Source organism: Ahaetulla prasina, chromosome 6, assembly GCF_028640845.1.
Source record: "Ahaetulla prasina isolate Xishuangbanna chromosome 6, ASM2864084v1, whole genome shotgun sequence".
NCBI classification, from domain to species: Eukaryota; Metazoa; Chordata; class Lepidosauria; order Squamata; family Colubridae; genus Ahaetulla; species Ahaetulla prasina.
Genome location: NC_080544.1, coordinates 24,190,172 through 24,213,219, shown reverse-complemented (window position 1 = coordinate 24,213,219; position 23,048 = coordinate 24,190,172). Strand labels below are relative to the sequence as shown.

At 46.3% G+C, this 23,048-nt stretch overlaps 1 protein-coding gene across 1 annotated transcript; it reads right to left on the bottom strand.

Annotated features, from left to right (window-relative positions):
• Positions 1 to 864: 864 nt before the first annotated feature.
• Positions 865 to 17,308, bottom strand: PCBD1 (pterin-4 alpha-carbinolamine dehydratase 1). The gene is made up of 4 exons (XM_058187916.1): positions 17,158 to 17,308; positions 4,653 to 4,784; positions 3,276 to 3,356; positions 865 to 1,279 (listed from the first exon to the last, which is right to left on the bottom strand). The coding sequence occupies exons 1-4, from the start codon at positions 17,158 to 17,160 to the stop codon at positions 1,181 to 1,183; spliced, it is 315 nt and encodes a 104-aa protein (XP_058043899.1). The 5' UTR covers positions 17,161 to 17,308; the 3' UTR covers positions 865 to 1,180.
• Positions 17,309 to 23,048: the final 5,740 nt, after the last annotated feature.

The window sequence follows — 23,048 nt, the reverse complement described above, 5'->3', positions numbered from 1 at the left end:
ACTTAACAACTCTCAAGAATCTTTGGAGTAATTTCAATTCTGACTGAAATCCATTATTGTACAAGGATAATGAATGTAAAAAGGAGGCATGGCAGAGACACAGCTGCCATCTTGAAGTTTTTGAGCCCACCACACCGAAGGGATGACCCTATCACATGCTGTCTGGTATGTTGACAAATGAAAACCTAACTTTCTTTTAAAAATGTTGATTGACAGAACATGTGAGTGATTTTAATTTCCTATCTTCTGCTGTACTAGCCTAGGTTAAACTGGGTGTGGTTTTGTACTGCATGAAGGGCAAAGCTATCCTAAGGAAGAAAAACAGCCATGATTTGCAATCTGTAGTATACAGGCTTCTACATTGCCAATCCAAAGTTTTGCCTAAAAGGTAAAGGTAAAGGTTCCCTTCGCACATATGTGCTAGTCGTTCCTGATTCTATGGGTCGGTGCTCATCTCCGTTTTAAAGCCAAAGAGCCAGCGTTGTCCGAAGACGTCTCTGTGGTCATGTGGCCAGCATGACTAAACACCAAAGGCGCACGGAACGCTGTTACCTTCCCACCAAAGGTGATCCCTATTTTTCTACTTGCATTTTTTACGTGCTTTTGAACTGCTAGGTTGGCAGAAGCTGGGACAAGTAATGGGAGCTCACCCTGTGGGACAAGTAACGGGAGCTCTAGGGATTCGAACCGCTGAACTGCCGACCTTTCGATCGACAAGCTCAGCATCTTAGTCCCTGAGGCACCGTGTCCCTTTAAAAGAAGATTAAGCGATTCCAGCATTTCCCTGTCTACCCTTTCCATGAAGTCAGGCAATGCAAGAAACAGCGCAGAAGAGAAATGCACACGGAAAAAATTTCCAATAGATTGTGTATGAGAGGAGGCTTTATTAAAACTGACAACCAGAGGCGGACTTCTCTGCACCTACTTAATACTGCTAAACAGGGTTACAGAAAGAACCCTAGAGACAGCTATTGACACAAGACAGATTTATCATGGATAACAGATGAATTCACAGCACTGGTGCCCATTGCAATGTGTGACCCTATGTGTGAAGCTTTTAAAAAAAAGATGGGCTCTCCCATATTAGCTGGATACAGAGGCTAGATTAAATTTGTTGCGATACTTTCCGACAGGTTAAGATGCAGGAGCTACCTTTACAGACAAAGATGAGATGAGCACTTTAGGCCAGTGTGTTTGCAACTTGCTCTATAAAACTGGCCAAGTTGATGTCCCGTTCAGATAAGCCAGCACACTCGTGCGTGCTTAAGGTTATGTGAACCTGGGAAAAAAAAAAAAAAAACACAACATGCCCAGTTAATAACAGCAGTTATGAGAACGCATAGCAGCAAGTACTTGAAAGAGCTAAAAGATCATTTTTAAAAAAATCTGGAATAATAGATGTTTTCAGTATCGTCATTCACTGCTGGCCTCAGTGCTTAGCAGTGAAATTTAAAACACTCTGTCCCATCAGTGTTAGGAAAGTCGGTCACTTTGGTGTAGAAGAGGTTTTTTTTAAAAAAAAAAAAAAGTTACATTGCAATTGCTAGATTGAGACACTACTACGAACTTCCATATCAACTGGGAGCCAATCTATTTATTTATTTATTTATTTAATCATATTTATATACCGCCCTATCTCCCGAAGGACTCAGGGCGGTTTACAGGCACTTAAAAAACACATAAACACATAAATACAATATAAAAACAATTAAAAAACTTATTCTATAAGCCCGTTATTAAAATATAAAAATAAAACCCAATTAAAACCCATAAATTTAAAATCTAGCTCAGTCCTGCACAATTAAATAGGTATGTTTTAAGCCCGCGGCGGAAGGTCCGAAGGTCCGAAAGCTGACGAAGTCCGGGGGGTAGTTCGTTCCAGAGGGTGGGAGCCCCCACAGAGAAGGCCCTTCCCCTGGGCGTCGCCAGACGACATTGCCTCGCTGACGGCACCCTGAGGAGACCCTCTCTATGAGAGCGCACGGGTCGGTGAGAGGTATTCGGTAGCAGTAGGCGGTCCCGTAAATAACCCAGCCCAATGCCATGGAGCGCTTTAAAGGTGGTCACCAAAACCTTGAAGCGCACCCGGAAGGCCACAGGTAGCCAGTGCAGTCTGCGCAGGATGGGTGTCATGCGGGAGCCACGAGGGGCTCCATCTATCACCCATCTATCAATCTATAATCTATACCCTTCTCCTCCTCTTGCCGCATTATAAGACTGGTAGTTGCTTAATCATATTTATCATTGTATCAGAATAAGCAACTTCTGATAAGGCTTAAATATCCCCCACAGACACCACACCAGCTGTTTGCACAAATGTAATATCTGCTATAGGTTTGGGCACCTAAAAGTAAATGTTCCCCTCGCACATATGTCCTAGTTCCCGACTCTAGGGGGCGGTGCTCATCTGCGTTTCAAAGCCAAAGAGCCAGCGCTGTCTGAAGATGTCTCCGTGGTCATGTGGCCGGCATGAGTAAATGCCAAAGGCGCACGGAACACTGTTTTCTTCTCACCAAAGGTGGTCCCTATTTTTTTACTTGCACTTTTTACATGCTTTCGAACTGCTAGGTTGGCAGAAGTTGGGACAAGTAACGGGAGCTCACCCCGTTACAGGGCAGCACTAGGGATTTGAACCGCTGAACTGCCGACCTTTCAATCGACAAGCTCAGCGTCTTAGTCACTGAGCCACCCCGTCCCTATAGGACACCTTTCTAGGTGCTCCTTAGGTCCTGGGCACGTAGAAAGGCGCAAAACACTATAGATTTAATGGGCTTTATGTTACAATTGCCTTATATAGTGAACATAACTTTATCTAAGCTTGAACAGAGAGCCAGGCTGGGGTTTTGATAAAACATCAGACAAGAAGTTGGGGAGACCAGAACCAACTTGGAGCTAGTCATTCTCTTTCAGACCTAGGAAGAAGGCAATGGAAAACTTCCAAACAATCATCATCTCTATTTAGTGACCCCATAATCCCCTGCGGTGTGGAGTCTGGGCAACTGAATGGAGCAAGCAGCATGTTTTACTGGCCGGATGCCCTTTCTGTCACCAATGCGGACTTTTGTTCAGCAGATATATTCTCAGTGTGTCCAGAGAGAGGAATATCTGCCTCTACCTAGGATCAAACTCACAGCCTCCTGATTGTCAGGCGAGAGCTCCGCCTCTGGGCCACCGCACCACTCTACTTCCAAGCAAAATTATCAAGAAAATTGCAAGAATCAATCAAAGGCAAAAAATAAAAAATAAAAATGGCTTGAACAACTCTTATCTCTTACTTTGTTGTAAACATTAAACCATTCAGGATGATGATCCAGTTTTTCTGCTTGTAGAGCTACTCTGGTCATAAATCCAAAGGCCTATTCAGAAGATGAAAGAAGATTTTAGAAAAAGACAAACTCCACACAGACTCCACAAATAAGGCATATAAGCTACTTGTCAATATTGCCACAACTGAAAGGTACACAGCACAAATCACATAATTAAGGGTCTATCGATATACCTCAATACATTCTCCAAGGACAGCATTTAGTTTCTCATGTTTTATGCAAAAATGCAGAAAGACAGGTTTAGGATTAAGTGAAACCCCCAGCTTCCATGGCCATTGATGTGGGCAGCTGGGAGTTATAGTTCCGTAACATCTGCAGTTCTGCCAGAGTGCTGCTTCTTAGGATCGCAGTTGGTATAGGGAGGAGTTCAATCCTTTTCTCCTCATCTCCAAAGGAAAATTCATGCTATGCAATTATTACGTCCATGCTTGTCAAGGAAAAGGCAGGGGTGAAATCCAGCAGGTTCTGACAGGTTCTGGAGAACCGGTAGGGGAAATTGTGAGTAGTTCGGAGAACCGGCAAATACCACCTCTGGCTGGCCCTAGAGTGGGGTGGGAATGGGGATTTTGCTGTATCCTTCCCCTGGAGTGGGGAGGGAATGGAAATTTTGCAATACCCTCGGTGCCACGCCCACCGAGCAATGCCCACAGAAGTGACTGTAAAAAAAAATTGAATTCCACTACTGGGAAAAGGCAAACAAGTTAAGTGATGAGACTGCCAGACACAAGCAGATGTTTTGAGTTGGTCTTTTCCTGACAAGCAGGGCAGAAAAATGGAAAATCCATGCAACTTTCTTGATTCTAAGCATTGGTATCCTCTCCAACTTTTGGGGGATGGAGTGGAAAAATAATTAGTGCTGGATGCGAGGCTATTCGCATTGGCATCCAAGGAACATTCAGACAGCGAATGCAGTTGGATTTCAGAGCCACTCTTTGCAGCTCCTTTCTCTACAAAGCTATTGTAGCACCAACAGGCAGAGCTATGCTCCCGTTTATTCTACCACACGAGGACTGAAGCAATCTTGGTATCCCACATAAAGAATGTCTATGCAGATTCTCAAATCATCCAGGTCATAGTTGTTCCCAAAATGTTCTGAAGATTTTTCTTGGATGAGAAGCAAAACCTTTTCAAACCAAAAAACCAAGTAAGCCACTGCAGGGTTAGGAAATTGAGTATCTTTGCCGCTTGTCGTGTCCAGGGATTTGCATCTTAACTGAGCCTACTGTTTAATCAGTGTATAGAGATGCAGGTCTGACCATCATTGTTCCCAACCCATGCCTAAGCCTGACTTTCTCAAAATAAAATATAGATAAGTGCTTTTTTTACCCGATTAAAGTCCTTGAAATGGAACTCCTTGTAGATAGCATCTCTGCCTTCCACCTCATTCCATCCTACTGCCCTTAGATTTGGCAGGAGCTGTTCTCTCTCTTCGCCGCTCAGTCGGTGAGCTTTTCCTGCCTAGGAGAAAATGGAGAAAGCCTCTGTAGCAAACATCTAGATAAACTTATCTCTTAAGCATGTACAACACGTCTACGAAGAAGCTACCGTATTTTTTGGAGTATAAGATGCACTGGAGTATAAGACGTACCTTAGATTTTGGGGAGGAAAATAAGAAAAAAGCTGATTGGCAGGTGGATTGGCCTCCTGGAATACCCCCAATCAGCTGTTCCCAGAGGTGAATTTTAGCAACAGGGTTCCTTGGTTGTGAGCTCTGTGTTTTGCTTTTTTTGGCTTTTTTTTTTTTGGCCTCTGAAACTTCTGAAACTCTATTTCAGAAAAAACTTTATTTCTTCCTCTGAAAGCTCCGAAACAGCTTCAGAAAAAAAGCCTCTGAACTGTTTGGGGCTTCTTTTCTGAAGCTCTGTTTGGGGGCTTTTTTTCTGAAGCTCTGTTTGGAGGCTTCTTTTCTGAAGCTTCTTTTCTGATGCTTTTTTCAGCCTCTGAAACCTCCCTTTGAGAAGCTGGGTGGGGCTACATTCGGAGTATAAGACGCACCCAGATTTTCACCCTTTTTTGGGGGGGAAAAGGTGCGTTTTATACTCCCAAAAATACGGTATTTTCAGATGAATCTAGAGCAGGGATGTCAAACTCAATTTCATTGAGGGCCAAATCAGGGTTGTGTCTGACCTAGGAGTGGGCGTGACTCGGCTTCGGCTGGACGTGGCCCTCTGCCAGTGAAAATGAAGCTCAGGGGCCACGTGCATTTTTGGCCGTGACGGCCTCCTGCAGCCCTCTGCCAGCAAAAATGGAGCTCGGGGGCCAGCATACATGGCCTCCTGGCCCTCGGTTTTGGCTGGAACAGACTCCTGCAGCCCTCACTTGCCTCCCCGCCCAGCTCTGTTTTTGCTGGCAGAGTGTTGCAGGTGGCTGTCCCAGCCAAAAACGGAGGCTGGAGAGCTGCGCACGGCCCTCCCAAGGTGGGAGGGCCCCCGAACCTGGCCCCATGCCCGAAAGTGCCTTGGAGCAGGGCCTACTGCCAGAAAGTGACTCAGAGCCAGGCCTGCTGCCAGAAAGTGACGTGGACAGTGAGGGGGAAGGGCCATCAGGACTTAACTCGGAAGCACCGGCCTCCCTGGATCAGCTCCAGGAGCCAGAAGCAGGCCAAACAGGCCGTGCCTGCAGACCCAGCTGACAGCAATCAGGCTTGGCTCAATCGTTTGGTAGGCAGGAGAGAAGAGAACAACAGAAGCAGGGGAGGGGCAGGCTTAGGAAGTGCTGAGTCATGGAGCCACACCCCACAGGATAATATAAAAGGCAGCAAGAGCTGGTGTGTCCCTTTGTATCAGGCAAATCCACGGATTGACTAGAGCTGAAGGCTGTGACTCGCCAGCGTCTTGGCAGCTATCGAGGGCTCTTTGCAGACGCTGATTCTTCTGCTGCCAGAGCTGATAAGAGCCGGCTAATTAAGCCATCGTTCGGACGGAGGCGAGGAGGACACAACACAAGGTCTATTTTTGCTGGCAGAGACACAGTGGGCCAGTCTTTCACTGTTTCCAGGGTGGGCCAGATGTAAACACCCCGTGGACTGGATCTGACCCTTGAGTTTGACACCCCTGATCTAAAGCATCAGATCTAGTGGGGGTTATTTTTTAAAAAAAATTCTTCAGAGGTCAATCTTGTAAACAGCTACTTAGAGAAATATAGAGCATGCCAAGCTTACGGCACTCCAACGTTCCATGACTGGCTTGGGAAGAGGATGGGAGGTGTAGTCCCAACACACAGAGAAGGCACAAGTTGGGGAAAAGCTATCCTCCTGCACTGGCTGCACACAGCATGTTGCATATCCTGGCCTGATTTTGCTGCCTCCAACTCTTGTTCAAGTTAAATGCAGGTTGTGACAAACATCGGCACATTAAAGTGTTCCTTTGCTGACATGACCCAAACTGTTGCATTCCTATTTAGGGGGAACCCACGTCCCGTTTTGTTCAGCTATCCATTTGCGTTATTATCCATAACATTTATTATAAGCAGAACATAAGCAGTTTCTTATTTCGGGGAAGAACAATATATCCAAGGTGGTTTGTGTTAGTGCTAAAACCATCCCGTAATTTACAGTCTTTTATTGGAAGCAGTTACTATGTGCTAGACAACTTTGTTAGGGGGGGGTCTCTTCATGATATAAACACTGCTGCTAATTTGATGCCAAATATGTCATTCAGTATAGGTTTTGACTTGCTTAGCACTTATATATACCACTTTATAGTGTTTTACGGCCCTCTTTAAGCAGTTTACAGAGTCACCATATTGCCCCCAACAATCTGGGGTCCTCATTTTACCCACCTCGGAAGGATGGCAGGCTGAGTCAACCTTGAATGCGATTTGAACTGCCAAATTGCAGTCAGCCGGCAGTCAGAAGAAGTCGCCCGCAGTACTGCATTCTCACCACTGAGGCTCATAAGAAGATTCTATCTTAATGCCTTTTCATCACTCGCTTTCCAAAAGATGACACCTCTGCCTTGTTTTCTTTTACCCTGCCTCAACAGTAGCTTCAGCCCAAGACAGCTAGCAGTTAGCGGAAGTTGCCTGCAGTACTGCACTCTAACCACTGCGCCACCGCGACTCACTTGCTATCACAATTGCAACCAGAATTTTGGTTGCTAAGCATGGTAGTTGTTAAAGAGAATCACATCCAACTGTACTACCTTTTAGTTGTTAAGGCAGCGGTTCTCAACCTATGGGTCGCGACCCCGTTGGGGGTCGAATGATGATTTGCCAGGGGTCACCTAAGACCATTGGAAATATGGGAAGTATACTTGCGAGTCGAAGAATCGCGCTCCAATGGTTGACTCCACAAGCCAGCTGCAGGCTCTTCAAATCGCTAGCCGAATTCGGCTTCAGGGGCGATGAACTAAAAAAGAGAGAAATCTTTGCTCTGATGTCTCCCTCTCAAGCCAGCTGCAATCAATCCCAATCGCTAGCCTAATCTGGCTTCAGGCGCCATAAACTTAAAAGGGGAGGAGTCTCCTCTTTAATGCCTCCGTCCTGTATTAAAGGGGTCGCAGCACTATAAAGGTTGAGAACCACTGTGTTAAGGGAATCATGCAGACATTCATGAATCCATCTTCCCCCACTGACTTCGCTTGCCAGGAGCCAGCTGGGGAGGTCCCAAGTTGCGATTGCATGACAGCCGTCGTAAATACATGCTGGTTGTCAACCACCGAAATTTTCTTCACTTGATGGGCGGGGATGCTCCCAACAGTCATAAGGCCAAGCATTGGTTACGAGTCACTTTTTCCCCCCCAGTACTGTTGTAACTTTGAATGGCTGCTTAACAAACGGTTGTAAGTCAAGGACTACCTGTAGAAGGTTTAAATTTCCCATGCAGCAGAAAAAAAATAATTGACTAATCATGTTCATTGCTCAATTCTACCAACAGAGAATACCTTTCTCTGGCCATGCTAAATTCTAACTCCGGAACTTCATGATTAATAGCTGTGATAATTTATACTGATAATTTTATATAATTTGGAAGTTGGCTGCAATGGACTTGGATGTTAAATAAAACGTTGATTAAAAGCAGAGTGCTCCTCCCAGAGAAATGGCTAAGTAGAAGACACCCACATTTATCTAAAAGGCAGAAACCACATCTTAATAAGCAGCTTCTTTCTTAGTTAATGGTTAAAGGCTATTGCATCATTAATCCCCGTCCTTTAAACTTTTGTGGATATTGGGAGGAGCACATGCTGACAAATAGGAATATGCCAGCAGCTCTCGACTGGTTTCCGTACCGTCAAGTTGGAAGGACAATTGCGCAACAGTTTTGGAAAACTTTTTGGATGACTGCTAATGCAAAGCAAAGAAAATGGGATTGAAGGGAAAATAATTCAGTCTGGCTCCAACACAACATTATGTGACTTTCTTCTTCCCTGAGGATTCTGGAGCTGAGAATCTCCAGCTGAAAAGATTTTATTCCCATCTTGGTCTTTGCAGCTGGCATAGAGTCACTCTACTATAACCCACCTAGCAAAATAATTGTGTATGTGTGTACAACGTTATATTGTATTACAGGTAGTCCTCAACTTACAACAGTTCATTCAGTGACCGATCGACATTATAACGGCACTGAAAAAAGTGACTGACGGCCATTTTTTACACTTACGACTGCAGCATCTCCCATGTTTCATGTGATTAACATTGGGATGTTTGACTTCATATTTATGATGGTGGCAGCGTCCCAGGGTCACGTGATCCCCTCTTGCGACCTTCTGACAAGCAAAATCAACGGGCAAGCCAGATTCACTTAACAACAATGTTACTAACTTAACCACTTGAGCCTTCCACTTAACGAACGGGACAAGAAAAGTCATAAACAGGGACGAAACGCCCTTAACAAACTTCTCACTTAGCAACGTCAATTTTGGGCTCGGTTGTGGTCGTATGTTGAGGACTGCCTGCACTATCGTATCAATTACATAACATTATGTTGTATTATACTTAATATAACATAAATATGGTTTCAAAGTAATAGTAAGGCACCAATAGGCATTTGGAACATCTGCAGACTTAGAGCAGGGGTATCAAACTTGAGTTCATTGAGGGCTGCATCAGGGTTGTGTCTGACCTGGGGGGGCGTGGCCAGGGAGGGTGTGGCCAGCTCAATGTCACTCATGTCAGGGAGGGGGGGGGTGCTGTGGTCCTGAGCTTTGTTTTCGGCTGTGACAACCTCCTGCAACCCTCTGCCAGTGAAAACAGGTTCCTGAGTTCGGCTTTTGGCTGTGATAGCCTCCTGCAATCATCTGCCAGGCACCGCAGGATAGTCCTTCGCTGTTTCCAGGGCGGCCCCGCAAGTCAGATCTAAGCACCCCGTGGGCCAGATGTGGCCCGCGGGCCTTGAGTTTGACAACCCTGATTTAAAGCAATGCATAATTATAGTGAAGAAGCTCCATTCACATTTCTCAGAGAAGGCCTCTATGGAATCTTTTATTGACCTATTCTATAGTGTCCCAGAGAACGCAGTGGCTCAGTGGCTAAGCCGCTGAGCTTGTTGATCAAAAAGGTTGGCAGTTCAGTGGTTCGAATCCCTAGTGCCGCGTAATGGGGTGAGCTCCCGTTACTTGTCACAGCTTCTGCCAACATAGCAGTTCGAAAGCACATAAAAAAATGCAAGTAGAAAAATAGGGACCACCTTTGGTGGGAAGGTAACAACGTTCCGTGCGCCTTTGACATTTAGTCATGCCAGCCACATGACCACGGAGACATCTTCGGGCAGCGCTGGCTTTTCGGCTTTGAAACTAAGATGAGCACCGCCCCCTAGAGTCGGGAACGACTAGCACATATGTGCGAGGGGAACCTTTAACTTTATAGTGTCCTACAAAATATTCTGGGAGTTCCCCAAAAGAATTCCTTGGATGTTTCTCTTAAAACCTCACTTCCATCGTGCTTAATGGATGCTACATGCAGCAGCACTTCAGCAAATTGAAGCCACACTGAGTAAACACTGCGCAGCACAATAAACCTCCAGCCACTGCCCTTTTACTGAGATCACCTGATAAACGTGTTCCTGGTATCTTAGCGACCACTGATAAGGCTTTTAGAGACAGACAAGGTTTATGTCCGCCAGTGATCTCACCCACACTTTTATTACTGGATAACTAAAAGCAGGGCAATGGGGAAAAAATAATAATGGAGAGTTAATATTATAAGAATGGATCACATTCACAATCGTGCTCAGAATAAGATTGAAGTCACTGCCTTCTAGACAGTCATATATAACCATTTGAGCCTGGTCATCTTATCTTTGCACATATTAAATGCTGCAGTTTTTTCTTGACTCAGTTTTATTAGTTTTAAAGCAATTTAATGCAGGTAGTCCTCGCCTTAGAACCGTTCATTTAGCAATTCCCCCTCCCCCAAGTTACAGCATTGACAAACATGACTTAGAACTGGGGTGTAGCACCCTCTCTGATGGCACGTGAGCCGTCACCCCAGTTTAGCTCTGCTGCTCATGCGCATGTGCCTCCTGCCAGCCAACTGGTCTTTGGGTCTCTGCCATGCGTGCATGGGGGTGGAGTGGGTGCGGGGGGCTGCATGGGGAGATGGGGCATATGTGGGGGGCTGCACACACATGCACGGGGAGGCATGATGTGGGCAGGGGGCCACATGCACATGCGTGGGGGTATGTTGGGTGCATACGCGGGGCTGCACATGCATTGCATTTTGGGGGTTTGGGCACACTTGCATTTGTGTGTGCACACGGTGGGCACTCGGTCCAGAAAAGGTTAGCCATCACTGACTTAGAACCAGTTGTCATGATCATTGCAGCACCCGCTCCCCACTTGGCAAATGGCTTGTTTTTACTATGGTTCTATGGGAGGGGCGGGGGGCATGTGTCGGGGGCACCTGTGGCAGTCCGAGCACTCTGCCAGTGAAAACGGGCTCCTGCAACCCTCCGCCAGCGAAAACAGAGCTCAGGAGGGCCGCACAGTGGCAGAGCAGGTACCATGGGCTGGTCCTTCGCTGTCTCCAGGGCAGATCTAAGCATCCCCCAGGCCGGATCCAGCCTGCGAACCATGGAGTTTGACACCCCTGCCCTAAATATAGGATCAGCGAGTCTTTTTTATCTTCGGTGTCTACCAAGGACCAAACTGGCTGTGCTGGTGGTGGTGGGGAGGGATGGTTCTGAATGAGCGGTCAGCAAGTGTGTGCGTGCAACTCCATTCGCTGCTTGCACAAGTGAGGATGTGTATGCCTGCTTGCGCGTTTGCCGGCTGTTTCTGTGGCCCGGTTGCCAACCCCCCACAGCCCACAGGTTGGGGACTCCTGGTCTAAGATACCTGGAAGGCACCCCCAAGTCTCAATATAAACTTGGGCTAGGAACCCATAATGAGTAAAGCTCCCATTCTGGGCTGCTAAGCCAACTGTGTGATCAGATTTCCACACGCCTCAGTTCGGCAATGAACAACATAGAGTCTCCTGCTTGAGCAGGGGGTTGGACTAGAAGACCTCCGAGGTCCCTTCTGACTCTGTTATTCCACCCAAGGTTGTCCCACAATTCTCCATACAGCACGAACAATGACTGAAATTCCATTTTTCTTCTTTTGTCTTTTCTTCTGGGACGTGAAAGGTTTTCTGGCTGCTATAATTTGCTTGCCGAGTCCGCCATCCTTTGACAAGCCTACAGCCTTTGTCGCCAGGTTGCCAATCCCTGATCCCAGAAATGTAGTGAACAGGCATTTGAATTGCGTGGGGTCCCAAAATGAGAAGTATTTTACTTTTTTTTTTTTTTTGCAGACTCAAAATTCATCACAAAACTGCTTTATGCCCCATGCTAATAGCCACAACCTAGTTCCCCCCCCCATCCAATCCAGCTGCCATTGTAGGAAGTTAGCACCCACCCCTCTCCTAGAAGAATGAAATATTTTAGGAAATATTAAAAAGGCAGAATATATTTCCCTGGATGAGAAATGGAGAAACATGTTTTAAAGACAAAGCAGCTCCCACTTTCCTGCCTCTCCCCCCCCCCCTTTGCCAATGGACCATCATTTGCAACAAAATTTAGCAATAGAAACTCACCACATGGCACCTGGGAAGATTACATCAGCCAGCAAGGCTAGCTAAGACCCCCACCCTCTGGGAGTCTGACAACCAATCAGAATACAAGCTCAAATTCAAAGCCCAAGAGAGGGCACTCTCAGCATCTCAGCCCCTTTTCTGCTCAGGAACTCAAACCATGTGATCCTGTCCACCATTAAACCATCTTTCCAAGCAGTCTCCATGTTTCCAGTGTCTTTTTCTCCACTTGGAACTGAACCCAGATGGACATTTCTTCCAACACCGTTTTCCTGGTTAAGATTTCAATATTATTATTATTTTTTTTGGAAAAAAAAGAGTCTGAAACATTTCACCATATGTGCCTTTGATGACAACACATGCCACTAAATATTGCACAGATGCTTAAAAGGACTCATGCAACCAATTACAGTAAGCTGCAGAAAAAGAGTTAAGCAGGGAGGAGACCAGTTCCAAGACTGGATAGAGTTTTGTAGGTACCAGACCCCCGAGAGGAAAGCAACAGAGGCCCAAAACATCTGCTGCTGCATCCAGGAGAAAACAACTGGAATTTTACCCAAAGTATAGCAACTCCTTTCTGGCTTCAGAGGGAGCAGCGTTAATGTTACCAATCTCCCTTAAACTCTGTAGGTCTGAACATATCTCTGACCCCCCCCCCCAACCCCATCCTAGAAAACAGCTGGTTCTTCCTGGAAGCTTTGCAATAAAACTCCTAAAGGTGCTTTTTTTCAAGAGGCAACTGGACTTTCTGTTTTTTGTTTTTTTCTTTGAAGAAGTTTTGTTTTTCATCCAAGAAGCTTCTTCAGCTCTGACCAGATGGTGGGGAATGGAAGGATTTATACTCCTTGCAGACAGCTGGTTATTTGCATTCTTTTAGTGCAGCGGTCACCAACTGGTGATCCGTGGTGGTCCACAGAAAAATTATTTGCATTTTTTTATATTGCACTAAATCAGGGGTCCTCAAACTATGGCTCCTGGGACGGATACGTGCAATGAATGGTTGTGTTGCTGCAGAGAGTCTCCCCCTTCGGGATCTTTTTGTATGGGGCAGAGGGGGTCAGAAATTCCGACTTGGGGTCTGCTTCAGCCTCCTAGTGTGGGGCTTTGGGCGAAGGCTGGAGGGAAGTGCTGCTGGTGGCGAAGAGCCGGCGGGTCTTGTTCCAGTGGGACTGCCTCATGGCCTGGAACTGGCTGACCATCTCAACCCACTGAGCCTCCAGGCACTGGTACCTGGCCTTGCATTCCCGCAAGTCTTCCCTCTGCTTGGAAAGCCTATGCTTGGGAGGACGACTTCCGGTGTCCAGCGGCAACGGACGTCTGGAAGGCTTCTCCTGCCTCCAGCGCCCGAATCCGGCCGCCGCCGAGGCCCTCAGGGGCCAGGTGTTCCGAAAAGGACACCTGCCGCACGGACGGCTCGCCAGGGGTCTCCCAGCCGACATACAGGACTGTGGGGACCGATGCTGGCGCGTCCTAGGCTTGGCGGGGTTCGGAGGCCACAGGCCGCGGCCATTATTTTGGTCGTCGCCTGGGCCGCTGTGCCCGGTGACACCGGGCATTGATTTATAACTGCAGCAGCCTGGTGGTGAACAGGAACGGAGAAGAATTGAGGAGGAGAAGGAAGGGAATATCGGTAAACGTGAGTGGAGTGCTCCGGAGTGCGGGGGGGTTTTCTCTCCCCTGCGGTTGGAAGGAGCACGAGTTATTCTGGAGAGAGGAGAACTTAAAATAAGAAGATTACCGGTTTTGTGGAGCTCTGGAGAGAAGAGGTGATGGAGAAATTTAGGAGGGAAGGTTTGAGGCCCCCCCTCCTTCTGGGGAACAGTGGTGGCGTCCAGCTTCCGCCTTCACTATGAGAATTTTGATGACATCACTTCCCTTCGGCTTCCTGGTTGACTAACTGTACTCTGGACTCGTTGCTCCTGTGAGTGCCCCCTGGTGGATCCGGAGGAAATTACAAGGATACCGTGCCTGCCTGAGGATTTTGTATTTTTTTTTCCTTAATGGCAAAAGGTCAGAGACCAACTGCTGGAGAGATGGAGAGAATTTTGGAAAAGTTATCTAATATGGACAAGAAATTGATGAAATAAGAGCAGAAATTGTGACTATCCAAAAGGATTTAAAGGATACTCAACAAGTTTCAGCAGAAAACAAGCAGAAAGTGGAAGGTTTGAGGGTGAGATGCGAGCAGTGCAGAAAAGAGAGGAGACGACAGGCAATGCTGTGCTTGGACTACAGATGGATAAAATGTCTTATTTCCTTAGGTTTCAAAATTTGGAAGAAGTGGACCAAGAAGACTTGAGAGATGTTGTGACTAAATTGTTGGGAGAATTTCTTGGGAGAGGTGTTGATTTCATGAATTGGGATGTGGATCGAGTTTATAGAGTTAATTGCAATATGCACGCATGCAGTTCCCAGAGAGGTTCATGTCAAATTTGTGAGAAGAGGCGAGATGAAATTCTTAGAAAACATAGGAGTGGGGCACTGATTTACAGGGGCAGGAGATAGCCATTCTGAGGCAGATTCCCAGACAGGTACGTGAAAAAGAAAGAAATATTATTTTTGTCAAGCAAATTGTACCAGAAGGAGTGGGCTTCAGATGGCTGATGCCAGAGGATTGATGATTTTCGGGAGGGCATTACGAAAAAATCAGTACAATTGCGGAGGCTACGGCCTATGTGGAGGAACACAAAGCCTCCTGGAATCAGATGACCCAGGAATTGAAGAAGGAGGTTATAGATCATGGGGCGGAAGCGGCTGCCGCTGTTGCGGCCCTGGAGTTGGGTCAGGCTGAACCCAGAGTTCTGAGATCCAAAACTAGGAAGTGATAAAGATATTTGGGATTGTGTTGGTTTTCCTTATTCTCTTTTGTACGATATTCTGTTTATTCTTGACTCTTCTTTATTACGTTTTTAAAATTTGTAAATTTAGCTACTTCGTGTCACCTGCTTGCCATATGGCTGTTGTATGTGTTAAAAAATTTGAGTAAAATTCTTATTTTAGATAAGAAAACTGAAAATTTACCATACCTGATATGTATTTGTATAAACCTTTTTTGACTAATAAAAACTTTTTGAATAAAGAAAGCCTATGCTTGTAGTCCTCAGTGAGGTGCCTCTACTGAGCCTCTTTCTCGCTCAATCCAATTTGAACTGAGCCAGCTGTTTTGCAAACTCTTTTCTCATGGTGGCTGCTTAGCTCCAACAACTGCTTCCCGTTGGGGCCCTAAAGAGCCCGGGCGGGAAGGTGAGGAGTAGCGAGTAGAGGCTGGCAAAATCCCCCTCGATGTGAGTGACATTGAGTTGGCCATGTCCACCCAGTCACCTTGCCATGCCCACCCAGCCGGTCATTAGGCAGATCATATTAGTGGTCCACCGGATTTAAAATTTTGAATTTAGTGGTCCCTGAGGTCCGAAAGGTTGGTGACCCCTGTTTTAGTGAGTTGTTGAGGTTTATCTATGTCATCAGGATCGCCTGGGTAGTGCAAATGGTCTTGGAACTGTTGAAAGGATTGTGTGGTAGACTGGAGATAGATGGTGTTGTATCCCACTGCTTCTGTTGAGAGAGGGCTGTTCATTTTTGACATAGATGGCCTCTTTGGCCCCTCTATCAAACCAGCTGTCCTCCCTGTTGAAAATGTGGTCCAGCTGTCTGCAAAGAGTATAAATCCTTCCATTCCTCACCATCCAGTCAGAGTTGAAGAAGCTTCTTGGATGAGAAGCGAAACGTCTTCAAAGAAAAAGCCAGAAAGTCCAGTTGACTTTTGAAAAAAAAAAAAGTCTTTTTTTGGGGGGGGACATTTTTGGGACAACCATGACCTGGATGACTGAGAATCTCCATAGACCCTTTGCAATGATGATGATGATGATAATAATTCGACCTGGCCATCAAAACTACATGGCTCTGGATGAAACATGTAACAGTGACACTCATTGTCATCGGGGCACTTGGTACCATGTCCAGAAATTTTATATGATCTTTTATCAACAAATTGTATCTTCCTGCAATAACACCAGCGGAACTGCAAAAAAACTGCACTACTTGGAACACCGTACATCTTAAGAAGGTACTTGGTTGATACCTAAGACGCTGGCAGCAACCCGTATCAACCATTAGCACAGTCAATGATATTTGTGATGCCTTTTTGAATGTTCATTTGACTTTCATGTTTAATGAATAAAGATGATAATAATAATAATATAAAATTATACTTGGTTGATACCTAGGATACTGGCAGCAACCCGTATCAACCATTAGCACCAGTTAATCGTATTTGTGATGCTTTTTTGAATGTTCAGTAGCCTTTGAGTTTCATGTTTAATGAAAACAGTAAATAATACTAATACTAATAAAAAAACCTAGACCTGCCTGCCAAATTAATTAATCTCCTCGGCTGCGATTTGATAGGACGCTTCCTCCCGGTGCGTTTTCCACGCTTGCTAGTCGGCCCTCCCCTCCGTCCCTCTTGCCTTACCGGAGTAAGGTCGTAGTTGGGAGATGCGCCGCTCTTGCGAGAGACCTCACGAAGCTTGGGCAGGGAGAGATAGAAACCGACCGACAGAAATGATAGCAAAGAAGAGAGAGAGAGAGACAGACAGACAGACGGCTAGGCGCACGCGACCAGCGCAAACTCGATCTCAAATCACTTTCCCTTTCAAGCGGGCTGAGTTCGGATTAAGAATTAACTCAGAACTGCGAACATTCTAACTCTTCCCCCCACCCCCACCCTCAAACCCAGCCCCATCGCCTCTCTAGGGCGTGGAGGGGGGGGGCTTGCAACTTTCTCTCCCCACCGCAGCACCGCCAGCGCTTTTCAGGAACTCACCATGGCTGGCAACCGCGGAGCGCGCAAAGAGCCAAGAAGCGCCGGTGATTTCCAAGCGCAACTCGGAAGGCGGAGGGCGCCGCCCTCGGACCAATGCGGAGCAAGCGGAGGTGGGGCGGGTACTCCATAGAAGAGAGGCCGAACCACTGGGTGTGTGCGCGTGCGGGTGCTGGGATGAGAAGGTTGCCCCCCACCCCGCCTGTCTCCGCCTGTGGATGCTGAAGGGATCTTGCAATCCCGAGGGATCGCGGGAAGATCAAAGCGCTCAACGGGCTTTGAGACCTACTCTCCCTTTGTTGGCCAGAATAGCATAGCATAGCATAGAATAGAATAGACACACAAGGAATTTGGCTTGGTGCATAGGCTCTCTGTGTACAGAAAAGAAAAGATCATCAAGAATTCTAAGGTACAACACTTAATGATAATGAAATGATAATGAAACAAATACCAACGGAATCGAGCCAATTTTGATCGTTTCCTGATTACTTTGATGTCTCAAATGGACAGCTAACATCAAAAACATCATTAAAAAAGGACAACAAAGAATGTTCTTTCTGCGCCAACTCAGTAAGCTCAAACTGCCCAAGGAGCTGCTGATCCAGTTCTACAGAGGAATTATTGAGTCTGTCATTTGCACCTCTATAACTGTCTGGTTCGGTTCTGCAACCCAACAAGAAAAACACAGACTTCAGAGGATAATTAGAACTGCAGAAAAAATAATTGCTACCAACTTGCCTTCCATTGAGGACCTGTATACTGCACGAATCAAGAAGAGAGCCGTGAAAATATTTGCAGATCCCTCGCATCCTGGACATAAACTGTTTCAACTCCTACCCTCAAAACGACGCTATAGAGCACTGCACACCAGAACAACTAGACACAAGAACAGTTTTATCCCAAAGGCCATCACTCTGCTAAACAAATAATTCCCTCAACACTGTCAGACTATTTACTGAATCTGCACTACTATTAATCGTTTCATAGTTCCCATCACCAATCTCTTTCCACTTATGACTGTATGACTATAACTTGTTGCTGGCAATCCTTATGATTTATATTGATATATTGATCATCAATTGTGTTGTAAATGTTGTACCTTGATGAACGTATCTTTTCTTTTATGTACACTGAGAGCATATGCACCAAGACAAATTCCTTGTGTGTCCAATCACACTTGGCCAATAAAATTCTATTCTATTCTATTCTATTCTATTCTATTCTATTCTATTCTACTTATTTGTACCCTATGACTATCATTAAGTGTTGTAAGTGTTGTACCTTGACGAAGGTATCTTTTCTTTTATGTACATTGAGAGTGTACGCACCAAAGACAAATTCCTTGTGTGTCCAATCACACTTGGCCAATAAAGAATTCTATTCTATTCTATTAGGATTTACTTAGTTAAAAAAAAGAACACAAAAGAGGAAGGGGGCAAATTCAACAACTCTTGTGGGTTGGGGTGTTTTTTTTTTTTTTTTGGCAACCGTTCCAAAGGGGCTTGAATTGTCCTCGTTTTCTTCCAGGCAGGAAGATAGAGTCACTAGTAGTTAAGCGGTCTGGCTATAGGAACCGCTTTGGGCATGAAGCCGACTGGTGACCCTGGGCCAGTCATTCCTTCTCAGCCCCTAGAAAGAGGGAATGGCAAATCACTTTTTTTTTTTTATAAAAAAGTTTTATTTTTACAATCTTATCAAATCACTTATTTATTTTTTTGTAAGACATTAAAAGTGATTTGCAATCTTGATAAGATTGCAAATCACTTTTAATGTCTTACAAAAAAAAAACACCCCAAAAAGTGCAGGGATTGAGCCAAGCAGTTGTTGATGGAAAACAACCCCGCGCCCACACACAAAAAAATCCCCAAACAGTCCTGGGCACTGGAGCAGCTTGGCTGGGTCCCAAGCATTTCTTTCTTGGATATCTAGTTCAGTTCCACCCAGTATCAAAAATCCTCAAAAAATTCTGAAGTTCAGAGGAATGCCCAGGGCTTTTTCAAAAAGTCAAGAAAACATGTGTAGGAAGTTAGCATCCACCCCTCTCCAGAAGAATGGAAATAGATGTTCTAGGAAATATTAAAAAGGCAGAATATTATACCTCCCTGGATGAGAAATGGAGAAACATGTTTTTAAGGCAGGAAACAGACTCACTCTCAATAGCCCCCACCCTCCTCAAGAGCCCACAGCAGATGTCAGCACTTAAAGAGATAAAGAGATAGCTAGGTCTATTCATAAGCAAATGCCCTCACCCAAGATCCAACAAAGGTAGAATTAGCCCTCTACCCATCTAGCAACAGAACTCACTACATGGCACCTGGGGAGATTACATCACCCAGCAAGGCTCAACCAAGCCTTGGGGACTCAAAAGACAACCTACAAAGTTACCCCTGCATGGCCCCAAGGGAGTCTGACAACCAATCAGAATACAAACTCAAATTCAAAGCCCAACGGATGGTATAAATCAATCTCTCTCTCTCTCTCTCTCTCTCTCCCCACCCCCTCCCTCTCTCTCTCTCTCCCATGTGCCTATTTTGCCCAGGATCTCAAACTATGTGGTCCTGTCCACCATTAAACAACATCTCTCCAAACAGCCACCATGTTTCCAGTGTCTTTCTCACCACTTGGAACTGAACCCAGAAGGACATTTCTTCCAATACATGCAATGCACATTTAAACAGTCGGCCGGATTTCAATTGTATATTTGCAGTCATTCTCCTGATTTTGTTTTTTTGGACAAGCCCCTGGCTGATGTGACAGAGGTATCCAGGGAGTTTCTTCAAATGCTCTACGCCAAGAAGCAACATTTCATGGGAGACAGAATTCTGATATTTGCAAAGATGAATGGGGCGCAGAAAATAATGCTGTGTATGGATGCTCTTGCCCAAAGCATGTGCAAATTATACTGTCTGGACCTTGTGACCTTGTTCAGTCTAAACATTAAAGTTCTATGGATCAAAGCCAGCGCTCCAGAATCTCCCAACAGAATTTGGCAAGTCACGGTGTATTCCAGCCTCGTGGGAACTTTATCCTAGGTTGGAATTCAGCACATTGGAAAATGCTGGGTGTGGCTTTGCTGGTTGCCACTGGAAAGTATGCAAGTAGTAATGAGATTGTGTTCACTTGCAAGGGGTACAGGAAGTGGAAGAAGTTTGATGCAGACTGTGAAGGCTACATGGTAGCTGGGAATGATTGCAAACAGGCAAAGGAAGCTCTGTTTTTTTAAACTTTGTGAGGTAGTCCAGATAAGAAGCACAACCAGGAGTACTAGCTCTTATCTTCATTGTAAGAGAATGAAGGGGACTGAAGAATGAAGGCTCAAACCAGGGGTAAAATCCAGCAGGTTCTGACAAGTTCTGGAGAACCGGATACGGAAATTTTGAGCAGTTTGGAGAACTGGCAAATACCACCTTTGGCTGGCCCCAGAGTAGGGTGGGAATGGAGGTTTTGCAGTATCCTTCTCCCAGGAGTGGGGTGGTAATGGAGATTTTGCTGTATCCTTCTCCTGAAGTGGAGTGGGAACAGAGATTTTGCAGTATCCTTCCCCTGCCATGCCCACCAAATCATGCCCACCAAACCACGCCCATCAAGCAACACTTACCAAGCCACACCACGCCCACCAGGCCATGCCCACAAAACCAGTAGTAAAAGAATTTGAATTTCACAATTGAGGAAAGAGTAATAGGGAAATGGAGGCTAAAACATATGAAGAACAGTTGCAAGAACTGGGTATGTCTGGTTTAATGAAAAGGAGGACTAGGGGAGACATGATAGCAGTGTTCCAATAACTCAGGGGCTGCCACAAAGAAGAGGGAGTCAAGCTATTCTCCAAAGCACCTGAGGGTAGAACAAGAAGCAATGGGTGGAAACTAATCAAGGAGAGAAGCAACTTAGAACTAAGAAGAAATTTCCTGACAGTTAAAACAATTAATCAGTGGAACAACTTGCCTCCAGAAGCTATGAATGCTCCAACACTGGAAGTTTTTAAGAAGACGTTGGATAACCATTTGTCTGAAGTTGTGTAGGGTTTCCTGCCTAAGCAGGGGGTTGGACTAGAAGATCTCCAAGGTCCCTTCCAACTCTGTTATTCTGTTCTGTTCTGTTCTACTAATGTTAAGAATTTGCAAGCTGCAAGCATTTTCCCCTCCCTTTCCTGGAAACTAGGAAGGGTGCTTTCCTTCCTTCTATGGGCTGTGATATCTTTACACCAGGTGACCAGTGTGCAGCTGTTCCTTCTGTCTCCCAAGGTCCTTCCCACATAACTGTAACAGTTTTAGCCCATTGAAGTGTTGTTCCTAAAGAAATTGGGAAAGAGAAATCCCGTTAAATGGCTACTCCGGTTCACCTTTGAACAAAGCACCACAAAATTACTCCATCTGGACACTTGGAAAGTGAGTGGATGAATCCCAAAGAAGGAAACCTTTTTGAACTCTTGCATGCAGCTAATTGGAAACCATGACCCCAGAATTTAGTCTACAATACTTAATCTTGTGTGGTGCGATGGCTCAGCAGTTAAACATGCTGAGCTTGTTGGCTGAAAAGCCAACAGCACGGGTTCAAGACCCGAGTGCTGTGCGATGGGGTGAGCCCCTGCTACTTGCCCCAGCTCCTGCCCACCTGGCAGTTTGAAAGCATGCAAATGCTAATATAGATCCATTTCAAGCTATTTAGTTCTCATCAGCTAGCTAACCATACCCTTCTGGGATATGAACCCAGGTTACATGCATATTAGGTAGATGTATTAACCTCTAAGCTCAAATCCCAGAAGGGCATGGCTAGCTGATGAGAACTAAATAGCTGGAAATAGATCTATATTAGTCTCCCTTTATTTCTTTGTTGGTAAACACAAAAATAGCTTGTTGTGGAAGTGACTGCCTGCGAAGGCTCCTAGATTGGGGTTGGAAAGCAGAAACAGTATGCGCTGTCCCATAATTGGGTAGGCCAGATGCAGGGGTGGGCTGTTGGGGGTTCGCAGCGGTTCAGGAGAACTTCTAGCTAAGACTCTGTGCAGTTCGGAGAACCTCCAAATCCCATTCCTGGATGGACCAGCCCACCCGCTCCGCCCATCCCAGGAGTCCCCACACAGCCTGTTTTGGACGCAGGTAAGTGCAGGGCACAGCCCACCCGCTCCGCCCATCCCAGGAGTCCCCACACAGCCTGTTTTGGACGCAGGTAAGTGCAGGGCACAGCCCACCCGCTCCGCCCATCCCAGGAGTCCCCACAGCCTGTTTTGGACGCAGGTAAGTGCAGGGCACAGCCCACCCGCTCCGCCCATCCCAGGAGTCCCCACACAGCCTGTTTTGGACGCAGGTAAGTGCAGGGCACAGCCCACCCGCTCCGCCCATCCCAGGAGTCCCCACACAGCCTGTTTTGGACGCAGGTAAGTGCAGGGCACAGCCCACCCGCTCCGCCCATCCCAGGAGTCCCCACACAGCCTGTTTTGGACGCAGGTAAGTGCAGGGCACAGCCCACCCGCTCCGCCCATCCCAGGAGTCCCCACACAGCCTGTTTTGGATGCAGGTAAGCGCAGGGCACATGCAGAGGCTTGGGTGGGCAAAAAACAGACCTAACAAATGTTCAGGAAAGCCAGAAATGGGCCCATTTCTGGCCTCCAGATGGCCTCTGGAGCTTGGGGAGGCCGTTTTCACCCCCCCGGAGGCTTGAAGAAAGCCTCTGGAGCCCAGGGAGGGGAAAAATGCCCCTCCAGCCATGGTGCAGGAGGCCAACTAGGCCACGCCCACCATGGCCCTGTTCACCCAGCAACTGGGCAGAGAACCCCTTGCTAAAATATTTGAAGCCCATCCCTCATCAGGTTGCCCGATAGACCAGTCTCACCGGAAAAACTATCTCTCCCCTGGTATAGCCGACAAAGCGAGGAGAGCCTGCGGCTTAGAGGT

What these genes read in the sequence shown, in the direction of transcription:
- PCBD1 (XM_058187916.1), bottom strand. An exon ending in ATTTCAAGGACTTTAATCGG is followed by an intron (nt 3,357 to 4,652) that starts GTAAAAAAAGCA and finishes TCTTCTGAATAG; the next exon opens with GCCTTTGGATTTATGACCAG. An exon ending in GGTTTAATGTTTACAACAAA is followed by an intron (nt 1,280 to 3,275) that starts GTAAGAGATAAG and finishes TTTTTTTCCCAG; the next exon opens with GTTCACATAACCTTAAGCAC.